The sequence below is a fragment of the Oreochromis niloticus genome, linkage group LG13, assembly GCF_001858045.2.
Source record: "Oreochromis niloticus isolate F11D_XX linkage group LG13, O_niloticus_UMD_NMBU, whole genome shotgun sequence".
NCBI lineage: Eukaryota > Metazoa > Chordata > Actinopteri > Cichliformes > Cichlidae > Oreochromis > Oreochromis niloticus.
This window is the reverse complement of record NC_031978.2, coordinates 8,430,751-8,445,683: the sequence shown is the minus strand read 5'-3', so window position 1 is coordinate 8,445,683 and position 14,933 is coordinate 8,430,751. Positions and strand designations below refer to the sequence as shown.

The 14,933-nt window shown below is 46.6% G+C and overlaps 1 protein-coding gene across 1 annotated transcript; it reads left to right on the top strand.

The window, feature by feature from the left end:
* The first annotated feature begins 708 nt into the window (after positions 1–708).
* On the top strand, positions 709–14,304 carry LOC112842013 (uncharacterized PE-PGRS family protein PE_PGRS54-like). Its single transcript, XM_025897742.1, has 4 exons — positions 709–867; positions 12,730–13,137; positions 13,228–13,455; positions 13,489–14,304. The coding sequence occupies exons 1-4, from the start codon at positions 709–711 to the stop codon at positions 14,182–14,184; spliced, it is 1,491 nt and encodes a 496-aa protein (XP_025753527.1). The 3' UTR covers positions 14,185–14,304.
* Positions 14,305–14,933: the final 629 nt, after the last annotated feature.

Here is a 14,933-nt window from a genome sequence, read left to right as displayed (position 1 = left end):
GGAATCTTATCTGGATTGATGGACTCCAGGATGTGAAGTTCTGTATTTGGCCAACCTACAGCAGGCACAGAGGCCTTCACACAGATTCAGTGTGTGAAGATTCAGTGTGTGATCCGTCTTAGTTATTAGGAAAAAAAGTGGCGGTGTGTGATCCGTCCTCCGTGCGTTAAAGCAGGAAACGTGTGTTACTACTAGTTAGAAAGCGGGGCTGAAAGGCCTCGTCACCGGTGGGGGCCGTGTGTGTCACGGGTTTGGTTACCCCACCTAGTCTCGGACACGGGGCTAGGACCTGTGAGGGCAGGAGATCCAGGGTGGTGACCTGGGGATTCGTGGCTCCTTAAATAACTAAGTCGGGGAGAGGTCCCTGTCACAGTCTGAAGTATGCATAAAAGCAGGATCGGTTGCTTTCGCCGGTTAGATTCCGAGCTGAGTTGAACCAGTGCCTGATGCAGAAGGAGGGCTGTGTAGTGTGTTTGAAAGCGCAGTTCTGTGTCTCGTCTGAAGTACGGGAGTCAATTAAAGTAACAAAAAAGAATTTGGGTCTAAAAATGTGTGTTTGTGGTGTGCAGAAATTGCGGCAGGAGGCCGTGTCGCGAATTGTTGCAAACTGTGAAGTCAATTGGGGGGTTTAATTTGGTTTTATTTTTTATGGGGAAGAGAAACTGCGGTATCCAGTCCGTGGCACAGTTTGAATAATTCGTGAGGCAAATGTGGCGCGATCTGAAGATCGTGAGCCTAATTGTCCTAGTTAAGTCGAGGCGTACAAGAGCGGACGGCACCCGCTCTTCGTGCCGATCAGGGCGTTGTCCTGAATCAGCAGAGAAGGTGTCTCGCAGAAAGTTTGAATGGGACTGCGAGAAGCATGAGGTGTGTGTGAGCCAGCCTCAGGGGGCGGGTTCACAGGTGGAACAAAGGAGGAGTAAAATGTGTGTGTGTGAGTGAGAGAGAGAGAGAAAGAAAGGTGGGGGTGAGTGACCAGCCTGTGAGTGTGTGTGAATTCCTTGATGACAAAAGAGGGAGAAAAAAGTACATTAGTTGATTGTCTGTGAAATAATAAGAGTTAAAAAATAAACGTGATCAAATGGGAGAAAGTGAACTAAAATAAATAAATAAAACTAAACAGTGGATTAGTGTTAAGTTAATGATAAATGAATTGCTAAAATTGATAAAATTAACAGTGACATTTAAAGGTGACCAAGTATTCAAGGATGAATGGAGAATTTGTTTGCTGATTGTATGAGAGCTGTTGGGGTGAAAGAAAAATGAGCTTGAAGGAGTGAGTTTACAGGTTAAAGTGTGGGTGTTTTTAAAAAAAAAAGAGAGAAAGAAAATAATGACAACAAAGAAAATAAAAAGTGTGGAAGTGTGAGTGAGAAATTGTCTCCAACTGGGGAAAGCAGTGACACTACAGGTCATCTTCTTCCCCTGCTGGACACAAAAGAAAACATAATTTGGAGTATTGTGGGTGAAAATAATTAACAACAACATCAAGAAGTTTTTTGTGTTTGTGGTTAAGAACAAATAAAATTTCATTGTTGGGGTTTAAAGTCAATAGAGTTCAAAAAAAAAATAAGCGGAGATGTGTTGCTTTAGGAGTGATGAAAACATATGCAGTCACACTGAATAATGAAAGTCTCTCAGTCTGTCGATTAGAGGTGGGGAACGGACCTGGATCAATTCTCCACGGGCAGCAGTCGGAAGAAAATTATAGGTTAAGATAATTAGAAATTAAAATAAAAAAAACCAAAAATAGACACCCCAGCCAGAATTTTTGGCTGAATTGTTTTGCAGCTTCCCGTCCTCATCCAGAACAAGCAAGCTCCAAGGAAGCTAATCTCTCCCTGAAGACACAGAGTGCAGTTCCAGAAGCACGAGGATGAACATCAACAGTGGACAGCAGTCCAAGAGACAATACCAGAGTCCTGAGCAGAGAGGTCCAGCAGCACTATGGGCAAACGGCATCAGAAAGAGAAGATCCGTCATCTTGATTGGATAAATGGAGATGCGTTTCCAGCAAGCTGCAACCTCACTGTGTGTGAAGGACTTTTGAGAAGATTGTTGAAGTTTGACACTTGCCGTGTTTGGAGCAAGATGGCAATGAAAGAAACAGTGGGAGCATACACGGGACAAAGCTGGAGAGAACTGACTGCGATTGGACTGCAAAGTGGGAGAGAAGACCGGAGAGAGAGGAGCAGAGTGAAAGAAGAGGAATGCTGTTTTAGTGTGGGGAATCAAATTGGGTTAAGGAATCTGGGGAGACAAACGACTGCCTTGAAGTGGAGGATTGACAAAGTGTCCAGACCACCACAAAAGGGGGAGGAAGACAAGCACTGAGGTATGCATTAGTACTGTTAGAGAAAATGGAAAGACAACACCACACATGCACGTGATATGCACTCCAGAGAATATGAAATCATACATAAAGTGTTACACATCAAAAGAGGGTATTTGTAGAAGGGGTTAATAACACACAGCGTGGTTGCCAATGGTAACCTCCAAGCACTTGGGGTTTAGCTGTGCCTGACTATGATAGAGATTTTCATTTAGATGTTTCTGAAACAAAACTTGGAGTGAACGGAGTTTTGTTTCAGAAAAAAGGGGGAAGGTACATAAAAGAACCCACAGAAATAGAAAATGTATTAACCCTACTAACACACACACACATGCAATGAAGCTCATTAGGATCAAACACAATTTTAAGTAGGCAATTTTGTTACCATCATCCTGTCTGGTTTATTGTGAGTGGGTTGAGAAGTGATACATAGACGACTGAATTAGTATTATTTTGGGGAACATGATAACAGGGGTGAATAGAATCCTGCAGCCAGAGTTTAAATGAATAAAACAAGCAGATTTTTGTTTTTTGTTTTGTTTTGTTTTGTTTGTTGTTTCTGATGTATGGGGAAGGTTTTACCATGGCACCAACTCTTAGACTTGGTGTGTTTTCACCTATTAGAAAAAGAATATTCTGGGACAAGTCCTAAGACCGGGCTTCTGTATTTTTATTTAATTTTGTTTTTCATTTTGATCTGTTATTTTCATTTTTATTTTTATTTTGTTTTTTGGACAGTGCACTGGGAGTTTTGTTTGATAGTTTTGTTTGTTATTTTTATTTTATTTTTGTTTTGAACAAGTGCACTGACTTGTGTTTGTGAATTTCTTTTCTTTAAGCAGATCTGCACGACGGGAATTAAAAGCACTATACAACATGTCGAGAAAACCGTTGTGAGTTTCTCCAAAAATTACAATTGGGCTCTGGAGAAAGCCGCTTATTTGGGACAATTAGAAAATGAGAGTCCCTGCCCAAAAAGGATTCAGCGAGATAATCCGATCTAAAAGTTCTTCTTTTCTTTTTTGAAATGATGTCATTTTGCTGTGGGTGGAAATGAAAATGCGACGATAATTTCCACTATCAGCAAAGAAAGAATGAATGAATGAATGAGTGAGAGAAAAAACTGACTGACGGGTAAAAGCTGACAATAGCTGACAAGACTTGACCACTACTCAAGGTTAACCTCCACCTAGACAGGACAAAAGGGTGGATGAATTTATGTGTTTCTTTTACAGGAGCAGGAAGATGACAGCAGCATCCTAGGTTGCGTGACGATTTAACCTTTTAAATGCCACTTTCTGTGTTTGTCAATCTATCAGGGGTGTGTTATTCATGGGCTTGTGCGTAGCGTTAACATTTACATTTCTTTTCTACAGCAGAGAGTTAATCATGTGTTTGATTATGTGAGTTACAGCAGGACACACTAATGGTTAATGTTCTTTCTACTACAGGATTACTGGGTTTATGAGTGAAGGGGACTGTGTTTACAGGCTATATGTTGATTATGCTATTACACTGTGTTCTTGGGAAAATGTTGACTATTACAGGGGAGAAGTGAAAATAAAATGTAAGACACATCCTGTGTTGAAACCAGTGTCACTCCTTTTACAGCAGGCTTAACTTTATGACCTTTTACAGCACCTCTGGAACCTGTCGACCTGCGCCTGACCACCAGGATTGTCCATGTGTGTTGTTAATGTTTGTTTTTCTAAGAGTGCATGTAGAGGATTCAGCAGAAAACAGACAAGTGACATGAGAAAACAAATAAGAGATGCAGTGTTTATGGAATAGTTGAATATGGGGCTCATTAGCTGGCCACTACTGAGCTCATAGTAAGTGGAGTGACATTGCTTAAGGAAAGTCACCGATTAAATTGTGGAATTAATTGGGATGATTCATGATTTGGGACAAATTATGGCAATAATTGTGATTTAATGATTTGAGAAAACCTGCACATGATACTTGTCTTTTATGCTGAATACTTTATTATTCTTATGATCTATAGTCGGTTGAAAATGTGAAGTTTGATTTAACAGACGTTGTCTTCCAGGATATAGGCTCCAGGTGGAGCTGGGAGTTAAACAAGCTAAACATTTAATTGCTGACTGATGTTTTTACACAGGGTTACAGGTTGGAGTATGGCTGCTCCAAGTGGGAAACCCTGGAGATTGTTTTAGGGAGACTGTGCAACATTCTATGTCTCATTGGGAAGTTGACACATGGTGAAAGCCATGTGGGGAGAGGAGTGTTATTTTTAAATCTGTAGATGTCGTGAGGTGCCATGACGAGAAGGAGTGACTGAGGAGATCGTCTACAAGATGGGAGCTGAGGCCAGGAGAGAGTCTTCAGGAGGATCCGAGATCACCTTCAGCACAGCAGACATCGCGCAGGAGATCGTCATGAGGAGACTCTGCACAGCAAAATTTTAAATGAAATGAAAGAGTGTTGACGTTGACGTTGAGGAAGACAACTAAGGTGTACGACATGCTCTGCCTTAAAATCTTCAGCAGCGTTGGAACGTGAGAATCGAGGGATGGAGAGAGCGTGCCAAGCTCCAAAAGTGACAGCGCAGAGGAAGTCCAGCGATGGAATTGTGATTCTGTGAACAGCACAAATGATTTGATGCTCTGCAGAGAAGCCTTCTGCATGGGAAAAGATGTAAACAGACAAGTCTTTCATCTACATTTACATCAGGTCAACTTGTCTAGGCTGGTTAAGGGGAAATTGGAGAGAAACGGTAGTGTTAGGTGTGATAACTGTTGTTATTGTAACTGTGATTTTTCTTATAAGTGAATTGCCCAGAGACAGACCCGAATCCATTCCGGCGACTCCACCATCACAGGCCACGGCGAAGCGAACCAAACGCAGTGAAACAGGTAAATCAGATGAGTGTTTTGATTATTATGGCGGTATAGAGTTGGACAACATTAAAGGGTCCACAGCCTCGTATACATTCGACCTTTGTGCTGTCATTAAATGTAAAGGTTTAAATAGTTCATGGCGGGGATATGATGTCTGGGTAGGTTACAATCCAATGGTAGATATAGAGTGTAATTGTTAGATTTGTATTGTGATTGTCATTTATGCTTAGAAATATCTACTTATATATTCTTAGAGTTTTATAATTAGGTGTAGATTGGTAGAGGTTTGATCCTTAATAGTCTGCAAGCTTTGTGTGCATTCCAGAGCTCTCTGACTTTCACACCCACATTTTAGGAGCATGGGAAAGGTCGTACCTTGTCTTATTGTTTTATGGTAGGATAAACGTATCTATGTCTGTTTTAGTCTAAGTGCCTTTTGTTTAGATGGACGGCTCTGGGGAGTCTTCCTGGGGTCACAGTTTGACCCCCACACACAGATACACACACACACACACACACACACACACACACACACACACACACAAGGTATTCTTTGTTCACATGTATACCTATATAAGAGGTTATATGTTAATGAACCTATGCATATTCATGTAACCACAATAAAAGAGCAGTGTTACGGGAGAGCGGACGAGAGCAACTGGGGTCAAGCGAAGGAACGGCGCCTGTCCAGTTCTCTCCCGTGCACGTGAAACATAAAGAATGTTGCCTACTCGGGTCTTGCTTTGCTGTGTAATTACATTGCCTTCAACGTTCCAGCGAATAGGTTCAAGCTGCAAACCTATCAGTAATAATCAGAAGCTTGGCTACCCCTATCACACTTATTGGAAGGGCCCGTGTGAGTACTGGTCTACCATAGTGGAGTATTCTGGCACGTGGCGCCCGTACAAGGACACCGCGTGGCAGAAGCTTGGGTTTCAGCGGGACTTCTCAGCTGGGCAGAACCCGTTGACCCTCTCACTGAATCGTTGGCATGACACTGTGTGGCCCGCTCAATCCGTGGTGTACTTATTCATAGGAGTAGACGTCTCAGGGAAGGACCCATACGGTCTGGTTAAAATTAATTTTAGAGATTTTGCACCTGATGTGGCTGAAATAATTGTATTAACACCTCCCCCACCATTGTCACTTTCAGAATCGGGCCCACAAATACTTGAGGTAGATTATACAAGACTCAAACCTAAACAGCTCATTTCAATGGCCACTGGCTACCGTGAGAGCAATTTATGGCTAGATTGGCTCATCCAAAATGCTAGGGAACAGAATGTTTCAGATTGTGTGGCGTGCGCAGCGGCCCGCCCACATCTTTTCACAGAACCAGCTCCTTTATATCCCGAAGACCAGTGGGGATTTGAGTGCATGCTCAGACTCACCAGAGAAGCGGCTTCTGAAGGTAATTGTACTATGTTAGCAAGTTTGTTTCCACCAATAGGTAATGATACTGTGCTTGGTCCCTTCATGCCAAGAAGACCCAACTACACATGTTTTGACTTTACTGTGTCTTTCCCTGACAGACATGAGCATGAGCCCGGGGAGATTAACGCTGATTGGTGCACTGTGACGTACCTGGCCAGAGGAAAGGTATCAAAAGACACCGGCACCGAAATAGGCCTGTGGGCATGTGCTGGTTTGTATTATTATGGTGGCTACAGACTGTATGTTAGAATTCCTAGTGGGACTTTTGGTCACTGTGCCATGGTACGTATAGGTGCACCTCTCGTTTTAGTAGGAGAAAAGGGGGTGCGGCTGGCTAAGCCCGGCACCGCTCAACTGACAGCCACGCGCAGACGTCATGTGTTGTCCAAACGGTCACCAGGATTGTTTGACCTTACAATAGGATCACCAACATACAGAGATGCTATTGGAGTGCCTAGGGGTGTGCCTAAATGAATTTAAGGTAGCGGACCAAATTGCTGGAGGATTTGAAAATCTCCCAATAATTTCTGCATTTTTTCCAGTAACTTCTAGCAAGAATGTGGATCGTATTAATTATGTGCATTATAATGTCCTGAGATTGGCGAACCTTACTAGGGACGCAGTTGACGGACTTGCTGAGAAGTTGGGTCCAACATCTTTAATGGCAGTACAAAATCGGATGGCGTTAGATATGTTGCTGGGAGAAAAAGGGGGCGTTTGCGCTATGTTTGGGGATATGTATTGTACTTTTATTCCAAATAACACAGCTCCAGACAGCTCTGTGACCCGAGTTCTGGAAGGCCTAAGGACGTTGTCCACCATAATGTATGGGCATTCGGGAGTGGATAACCTGCTGGAAGCATGGATGACCTCTGTCTTTGGGCAATGGAAAGGTTTCCTTATGTCAATTATGGTTTCTTTGTCTGTTTTTACTACGATATTAGTGACGTGTGGGTGTTGTTGTGTGCCGTGTATCAGAGCCTTGTTCGTAAGACTCATAAATCGTGCTGTGGGAGAATCTGATACAAAGTCCAACACCAGGAGACCACTTTTGGGAAATGGGGAGTCACAGTATGAAAACATTATGGTGAAAGATTTAGTGTAGTTTTATCTGCCATAGGGCAGATAAAAAGGGGGATTTGTAGAAATGTTTAGCTTATTTTAGAGTTTAGACATGTAGGAATGTTTAGTTTGCTTTAGAGTTTAGAAATGTGTTAAGATAGAATGTAGAATTATGGTAGAGACACTGACACTGCCCTGGATATAAACAAAGGCCTGATTGTGTCATGAGCTTAGAAGTAGATTTGTAACTGGATAACTATGGTCTGGAGGGGAGATGGTATTTATGGCCCCTAGGAAGAGACACACACCCACAGTGTTTTAACTGATATACTCCCACACCTATATGCACACTCACGTGCGCACACACAGGCACTCATGTGCTCGTGCACATAGACACAGACACAGAGTTTCCAGCACACCATGGGGATTTATGATGGGGTCGCCTCTATAAAGCTGGCTGGAACTAACAAAGGGGTGAAGATTGTTTCAGAGGGACACCGGCCTCGTCTTCCCTTCTAGAAGTGCATGCTTAAATGAAGATGAATAAAGATTTTGTAAAAATAACTACTGAGTTCCGGTGCCATTTCTGGATCCCTTGACGAATAAAAGAACCGGGGTAAAAACTGATTTCGTAACACTATCTATCTATCTATCTATAACTATAAAACTTAGGAGAGGAGGGTACTATGTTGTCAGAAATAGCTGTCTGACTGTGAGGTACTGCAACAGCAGAGGGCACTAATACTCCTTGGAAGCGTGTAGTCCGCCAAACCAACGAAGAACAAGATAGCGCCACTTCTGACGGTCCAGACCATAGACTGTAGAAAACAGAGGCTGTTGCCTCTCATAATTGATGACGTGGTGGAATGGAAGATGGAACAGATGATTTTTACCCCACTGCATCCAGACTGCTAATGAATCGCGCATGTGTGAAGCCACCGCTGGCATGTGATGCGCAACAGCAGAAGAAAAGGACCTGTGAGGCTCAGTAACAGAGATTTTATTAGAAAACTACAGACATTTTGCGCCGAAAAATATAATTTTTTTCCCAATGCATCATGATAACTTCATTGCAGTTTGTTTGTTTTCACCAATAAATAAAGGAGGGTATATATAAGCTATTTTTTTATTGCTTGTCTGAACACAAACTGCACTTGTTGGTCCACTGTGATGTATGTGGCTGAAGAAAACAAATTGCTGTTATTTTTAGGTTGTACAGTCCTGATCAAAAGTTTTAGACTATTTGAAAAATGGCAAAAAATCATATTTTGCATGGTTGGATCTTAACAAGGTTCCAAGTAGAGCTTCAACATGCAACAAGAAGAAATAGGAGGAAGGCAAAACATTTTTTGAGCATGCAATTTATTAAAAACCACGCTTAAACTGAAACAGGCTGTTTTACAGCTGATCAAAAGTTTAGGACCACACTTCCAAAAAACATGGGTAAACCCCCAAAGCAGAAAGTTCCAAACTTGAACTCAGTAATTAATTGGTCCGCTGTTATTGTTGATCACTTCATGCAAGCGTTTCCATGAGGTGAGTGGGAACATTTCTCCAAGTGGTGAAGACGGCCACACGAAGGGTTTTTACTGTCTGGAACTGTTGTCCATTCTCAGTAGGATTTAGATCAGGGGAAGACGCAGGATGGTCCAAAAGAGTGATGTTATTCTCCTGGAAGAAGTCCTTTGTCCTGTGGGCATTGTGTACTGTAGCGTTGTCCTGTTGAAAAACCCAGTCGTGACCACACAGATGAGGGCCCTCAGTCATGAGGGATGCTCTCTGCAACATCTGGACATAGCCAGCAGCCATTTGTCACCCCTGCACCTCTTGAAGCTTCATTGTTCTACTGAAGAAAAAAGCATCTCCCCAATCATTGTGGCACCCCCTCGTCTGTAGGGCGAAGAAAACATCTCAGGTGGGATCTGCTTGACATGTCAGTAAGGTTGGAAACCATCAGGACCATCAAGGTTGCATTTTTTTTACAGGAGAAAAAAAAGGTTATATTTTTTTCTCATCAGAGAATTGGTTTTTGAAGCCCTTCAGTCTCAGATGCCATTTGATGGTTATGGGGGTGCAGTTGGCACCACTAATGGCCTTAATTCAGGTTGAGGATTTTTTCGGTCTTCCACTTCACGTTTTTGTTCCATAACCCCCAGGATTATTTAAGAAATGACCGTCTTAACTGCATCCCACCTCAGCGATGGCGCGCTGTGAGCAACCCTACTTATGCAGTTCAACAAGCCGACCATGTTCAAAAAGGAAAGTTTTTTTGCTTTTGCCATCAGAACATTCTGACAGTCTGACTACCTGACAGAAAATGACAATGAATCCACAGTTTTGCACAGATTTGGCCTTTTAAAGGCATGTGGTCCTAAACATTTGATCAGCTGTAAAACAGCCTGTCCCAGTTTAAGTTTGTGAAATGTAAGTTAAATGTTTTGTCTCACTCCCATTTCTGCTTGTTGCATGTTGTTGGAACCTTGTTAAGATCCAACCATGCAAAAGATGATTTTTTGCCATTTTTCAAGTGGTCTTAAACTTTTGATCGGGACTGTATTTAATAATCGATTAGTTTCTTCTGAATGGATTAAGAATGCTTTATGTCCGCATTGCAATGCATTACAATTGTAAGTCATTATACGATTAATTGTGTCAGCTCTATTAAATGTAAGATTGTATATTTGCTTTTGACATGGGCAGTTTGCTTTATTGTGCTTTGTATTTGCTTTCAGACTGCAAGGAAAGAAGGCTAATCTACACCGAGCATCTGAAGAAGCATCTGCAAGTCCTCCAGCACATTGGATCCAAAACCTGTTCCAGATCCTCAGACACCATCAGAGACTGTTTTGAAAGCCCTCTACTATCAAGTCTGGATAAAATGAAACTTTGCCAACCACTGCAAGTACCAAGTGTTTTAAATTTTGTTTGACTGTTTATTATGTACTTATTTGTTTTTGGTTGTATTAAGTTTGATATTAATTAGATCAGTGCCTTTTTAGTCATTAATTTGATTATTAAATATTAACTGTTTAGGGCAACACTGTTGCTGCACAGCAAGAAGGTCTTGAGTTCAATTCCACCATCAGGACGGGGTCGTTCTGTGTGGAGTTTGCATGTTCTCCCCGTGTTTGCGTGGGTTCCCTCCGGGTACTCCGGCTTCCTCCCACAGTCCAAAGACATGCAGTTTGTGGGGATAGGTTAATTGATTAATCCAAACTGCCCATAGGTGTAAATGTGAGTGCGAATGGTTGTCTGTTCCTGTGTGTTAGCCCTGTGACAGACTGGCGACTTGTCCAGGGTGTACCCCGCCTCCCGCTCTATGAAACCTGGGATAGGCTCCAGCGCCGCGACCCTGAAAAAGGATAAGTGGAAGCGAATGGATGGATGGATGTTAGCTGTTTAATTTAATCATTGCCTCTACTGGTTTTTATTAATCTTCTCCCCCACGCCCCCGGCATTGGGGGCAAAAAGGAGGAGATCACGTTTAATCGGTTATAACGCCGGTTGAGAAATATAAATCCAGACATGTGTGGTATCCACAGAAACCTCAGAATCTCAGCTAAAATGTCATATAAACCATTTCTACAACCACCAAACACACCGAAAACAAGCCGCGATTAAACGAGCAGTTACGTAAATGCGCAGAAGTCCGCTAAACACACAAAGCCGAACCAGAAATTCTTCAGACTTGATGTAACTGGTTAAAAATAGGCTGGTTAGCTTCCAGGGCTATCACTGACTGCACACACCAAGTTTGACCACGATCAGACCAAAATTCACTGAATTAGCTGCAAAAGAAGACCACAAAAACACACAGCGGCGCAAATGCGCTAAGACGGAAATTGGCTTACCGTCCCGATTTCCTCCGTTATTTTCGCCGGTAGCCGGTAGCCACGATAGCAGGTAGTTACCATGCCAACCTAGCCGCATCAGAGCCGTTTTTCCGTCAACAATCTCCATTTTAGACCCACCTACAGACACGTGACTGGACAGACGCCACATGCAATAAATTTGGACACACGTGGGTTTTGGCATTACAACGTCTGATTGGTTGAAGTGACGTGAACGTGGCGTCGTTACTTTGAATCTATTGGCTAAAACGATTAAAAAGAGGTGTCAATCGTGCAAATTGACCAAAAGAAACCAAGGTTACTGTCATGAAACGCTGTGTGGCAGGCAGGAGTAGGACCCAAGGTGCAGACACTCAGACTCGAAGGATGAACTCAAAACTCAGCTTTATTTGCTGGCAGGGGAAAGCATACAAAACTAAACTGGGAAATATAAACTTACATTTGACGGGGAGGCACACAAGGAAACACACAGCTTGAGGGACGACGCGACACTGACTCAGAGAAACACAGGGTTTAAATACACTGGAAGTAACGAGGGGAACGAGACACAGAAGGAGGGCACAGCTGGGAGAAATCAGGACTGACGAGACAAGGAAGCAAAGCAGGACACATTCACATAAGACACGGACCTTCAATATAAAACAGGAAACACACACACACACACACACACACACACACACACAGACAGACTCCGAGACGCGGGCTTAATACAGGGACCTGACCACACTAGAGGGGATACACAGGCAGGGACGACGGAAAACAGGGAGCACAGAATGAACACTTGGGAAACCAAAACAAACTGTCATAATTCATAATATCAAAAATAAGAGTACAAAATCAAAAACACTGGGTCACCGACCCAGAACCATGACAGTACCCCCCCCCACAAGGGCTGGCCCCAGACAGCCCAACACAAGAAAACAAAAACGACCAAAAACAGAAAACAACCCGACCAGGGCGGGCGGCGGGGGCCCAGGAAGGAGGGCCCGAAGCGAAACAAAACAGGAGCACCAGGAGCCGAAAAACGACACACGCACAAAAAACACTGGCGCACAAACAACAGTTCAGCAGGAAGTCAGGGGCCCAACCGTGCGGACGGCAACGGCGGCAACAGAAAAACAGTTCAGGGGGCCAACCCGGAGGTCGCCGGCACAGAAGTTCATAAGTCAAACGGTCGGGGGCCAACCAGGTGGGTGGCACAGGCGACAGAGCCGGTCAGGAGGCCGGCCGTGCAGAAACCAACGGCTGCGATGACGTAGAAGCAGCTCAGGGGGCCGACCGTGCGGACAGCAACGGCGGCGACGTGGAAGCAGTTCGGGGGGCCGGCCGTGCGGACGGCGACGGCGGCGACGTGGAAGCAGTTCGGGGGCCGGCCGTGCGGACGGCGACAGCGGCGACGTGGAAGCAGTTCGGGGGGCCGGCCGTGCGGACGGCGACGGCGGCGACGTGGAAGCAGTTCGGGGGCCGGCCGTGCGGACGGCGACGGCGGCGACGTGGAAGCAGTTCGGGGGCCGGCCGTGCGGACGGCGACGGCGGCGACGTGGAAGCAGTTCGGGGGGCCGGCCGTGCGGACGGCGACGGCGGCGACGTGGAAGCAGTTCGGGGGGGCCGCCCTCGACGGCCATGATGCCGACTCAGAGGCCTGGAAAGCGGCCGGCGACGCCGAGGCGGCAGTTGGTGACCTGAGAACGGCGAGGCCCCCGCAGCTCCAGGCAAGATAGAGGCTGCGCCAGGCGAAGCCGAAGCCGATGCAGGTGAGGCTGATGCAGAGGCTGATGCAGAGGCTGCGCCAGGCGAAGCCGGAGCCGATGCAGGTGAGGCTGCAGCAGGTGGCTGGACGGGCTCCTCGGGCCCTCCAGCTGACGAGGCAGGAACAGACGGGGGCGTGGCAGCCACAGGACCAGGCGACGTTGAAGTCGAAGCAGAGGCTGGACCGGGCGACGTTGAAGCCGAAGCAGAGGCTGGACCGGGCGACGTTGAAGCCGAAGCAGAGGCTGGACCGGGCGACGTTGAAGCCGAAGCAGAGGCTGGACCGGGCGGCGAGGCTGAAGGCTCGAAGGCTGGACCAGGCGTGGGCGGCGAGGCTGAAGGCTCGAAGGCTGGACCAGGCGTGGGCGGCGAGGCTGAAGGCTCGAAGGCTGGACCAGGCGTGGGCGGCGAGGCTGAAGGCTCGAAGGCTGGACCAGGCGAAGATGAGGCTGAAGGCGACGGCATGGAAGCCGGAGACTGTGGCGCTGCCGGAGACGGCGGCGCTGCAGGCGACGGCGTGGGCGATGCAGCTGATGAGGACGAAGACTCGGAGTCTGCTGCGGACATGGAGGCTGAGGATGGCTGGACGGGCCCCTCGGACCCTCCAGCGGAGACAGACGGCTGGACGGGCCCCTCGGACCCTCCAGCGGAGACAGACGGCTGGACGGGCCCCTCGGACCCTCCAGCGGGGACAGGCGGCTGGACGGGCCCCTCGGACCCTCCAGCGGGGACAGGCGGCTGGACGGGCCCCTCGGACCCTCCAGCGGAGAAGGCAGGTGGCGGCATGGGAGCCGCGGAGTGCTGGATGGGCTCATCAGAGCTTCCAGCAGGAGCTGATGTAGAGCCAGAGGGAATTGGGACCCCTGGCTCAATGTTACGCTGGCCAGAAAACTGAACTGCTACGGAGAACTGGGCCAATGGGTCAGGTGCGAGCTGAGCTACTGGTGGTGGTGAAAGAGGAGTGGGTGGTGGAGTTGATGGCTTCACAGGGGAATGAACTAGGGGTGACTGCACAGGGAACCGAACTAGAGGCGACTGTACAGGAGACTGAGCTAGAGGTAGTAGTGACGGTTGGGGAGAAAGTGGAGCTGGTGGTTGAGTGGAAGACTGCACTGGGGAAGGCTGAACTGCCGGAGACTGCAGTGACGGTTGTGGTTGAGGTGCAACGGGTGGAAGGGTGGCTGAATTGGCTGCGGGCCAGGCGGCTAATGGCTCAGCTACAGAGTGCATTAATGGCAGGGCTATAGAGTGAATGACTGACTGAGTGGTAGCCTGGACGGCTGAGTGTAGTGATGATTGTGGTGGAAGAGAAGCAGGTGGTAGTGTGGATGATGGGGCTAAGGGCAACTCAGTGGCAGGCCGAACTGAAGGAGGCTGAAGAGCATACTGAATTAATGGCTGGAGCGATAGCTGAGGTGAAAATGGAGCTACCGGAGGCTGGGCAGCTGAGTGAGCTACCGGAGGCTGGGCAGCTGAGTGAGCTACCGGAGGCTGGGCAGCTGAGTGAGCTACCGGAGGCTGGGCAGCTGAGTGAGCTACCGGAGGCTGGGCAGCTGAGTGAGCTACCGGAGGCTGGGCAGCTGAGTGAGCTACCAGAGGCTGGGCAGCTGAGTGAGCTACCGGAGGCTGGGCAGCTGAGTGAGC

Excerpts from the sequence above, each read along its gene's own strand:
- LOC112842013 (XM_025897742.1), top strand. The coding sequence starts at position 709 with ATGTGGCGCGATCTGAAGATCGTGAGCCTAATTGTCCTAGTTAAGTCG. Across the intron at positions 868-12,729 it reads GGGACTGCGAGAAGCATGAG|GTGGGTGGCACAGGCGACAG; the intron begins GTGTGTGTGAGC and ends GGGGCCAACCAG. Across the intron at positions 13,138-13,227 it reads ACGGCGGCGACGTGGAAGCA|AACGGCGAGGCCCCCGCAGC; the intron begins GTTCGGGGGGGC and ends TGGTGACCTGAG.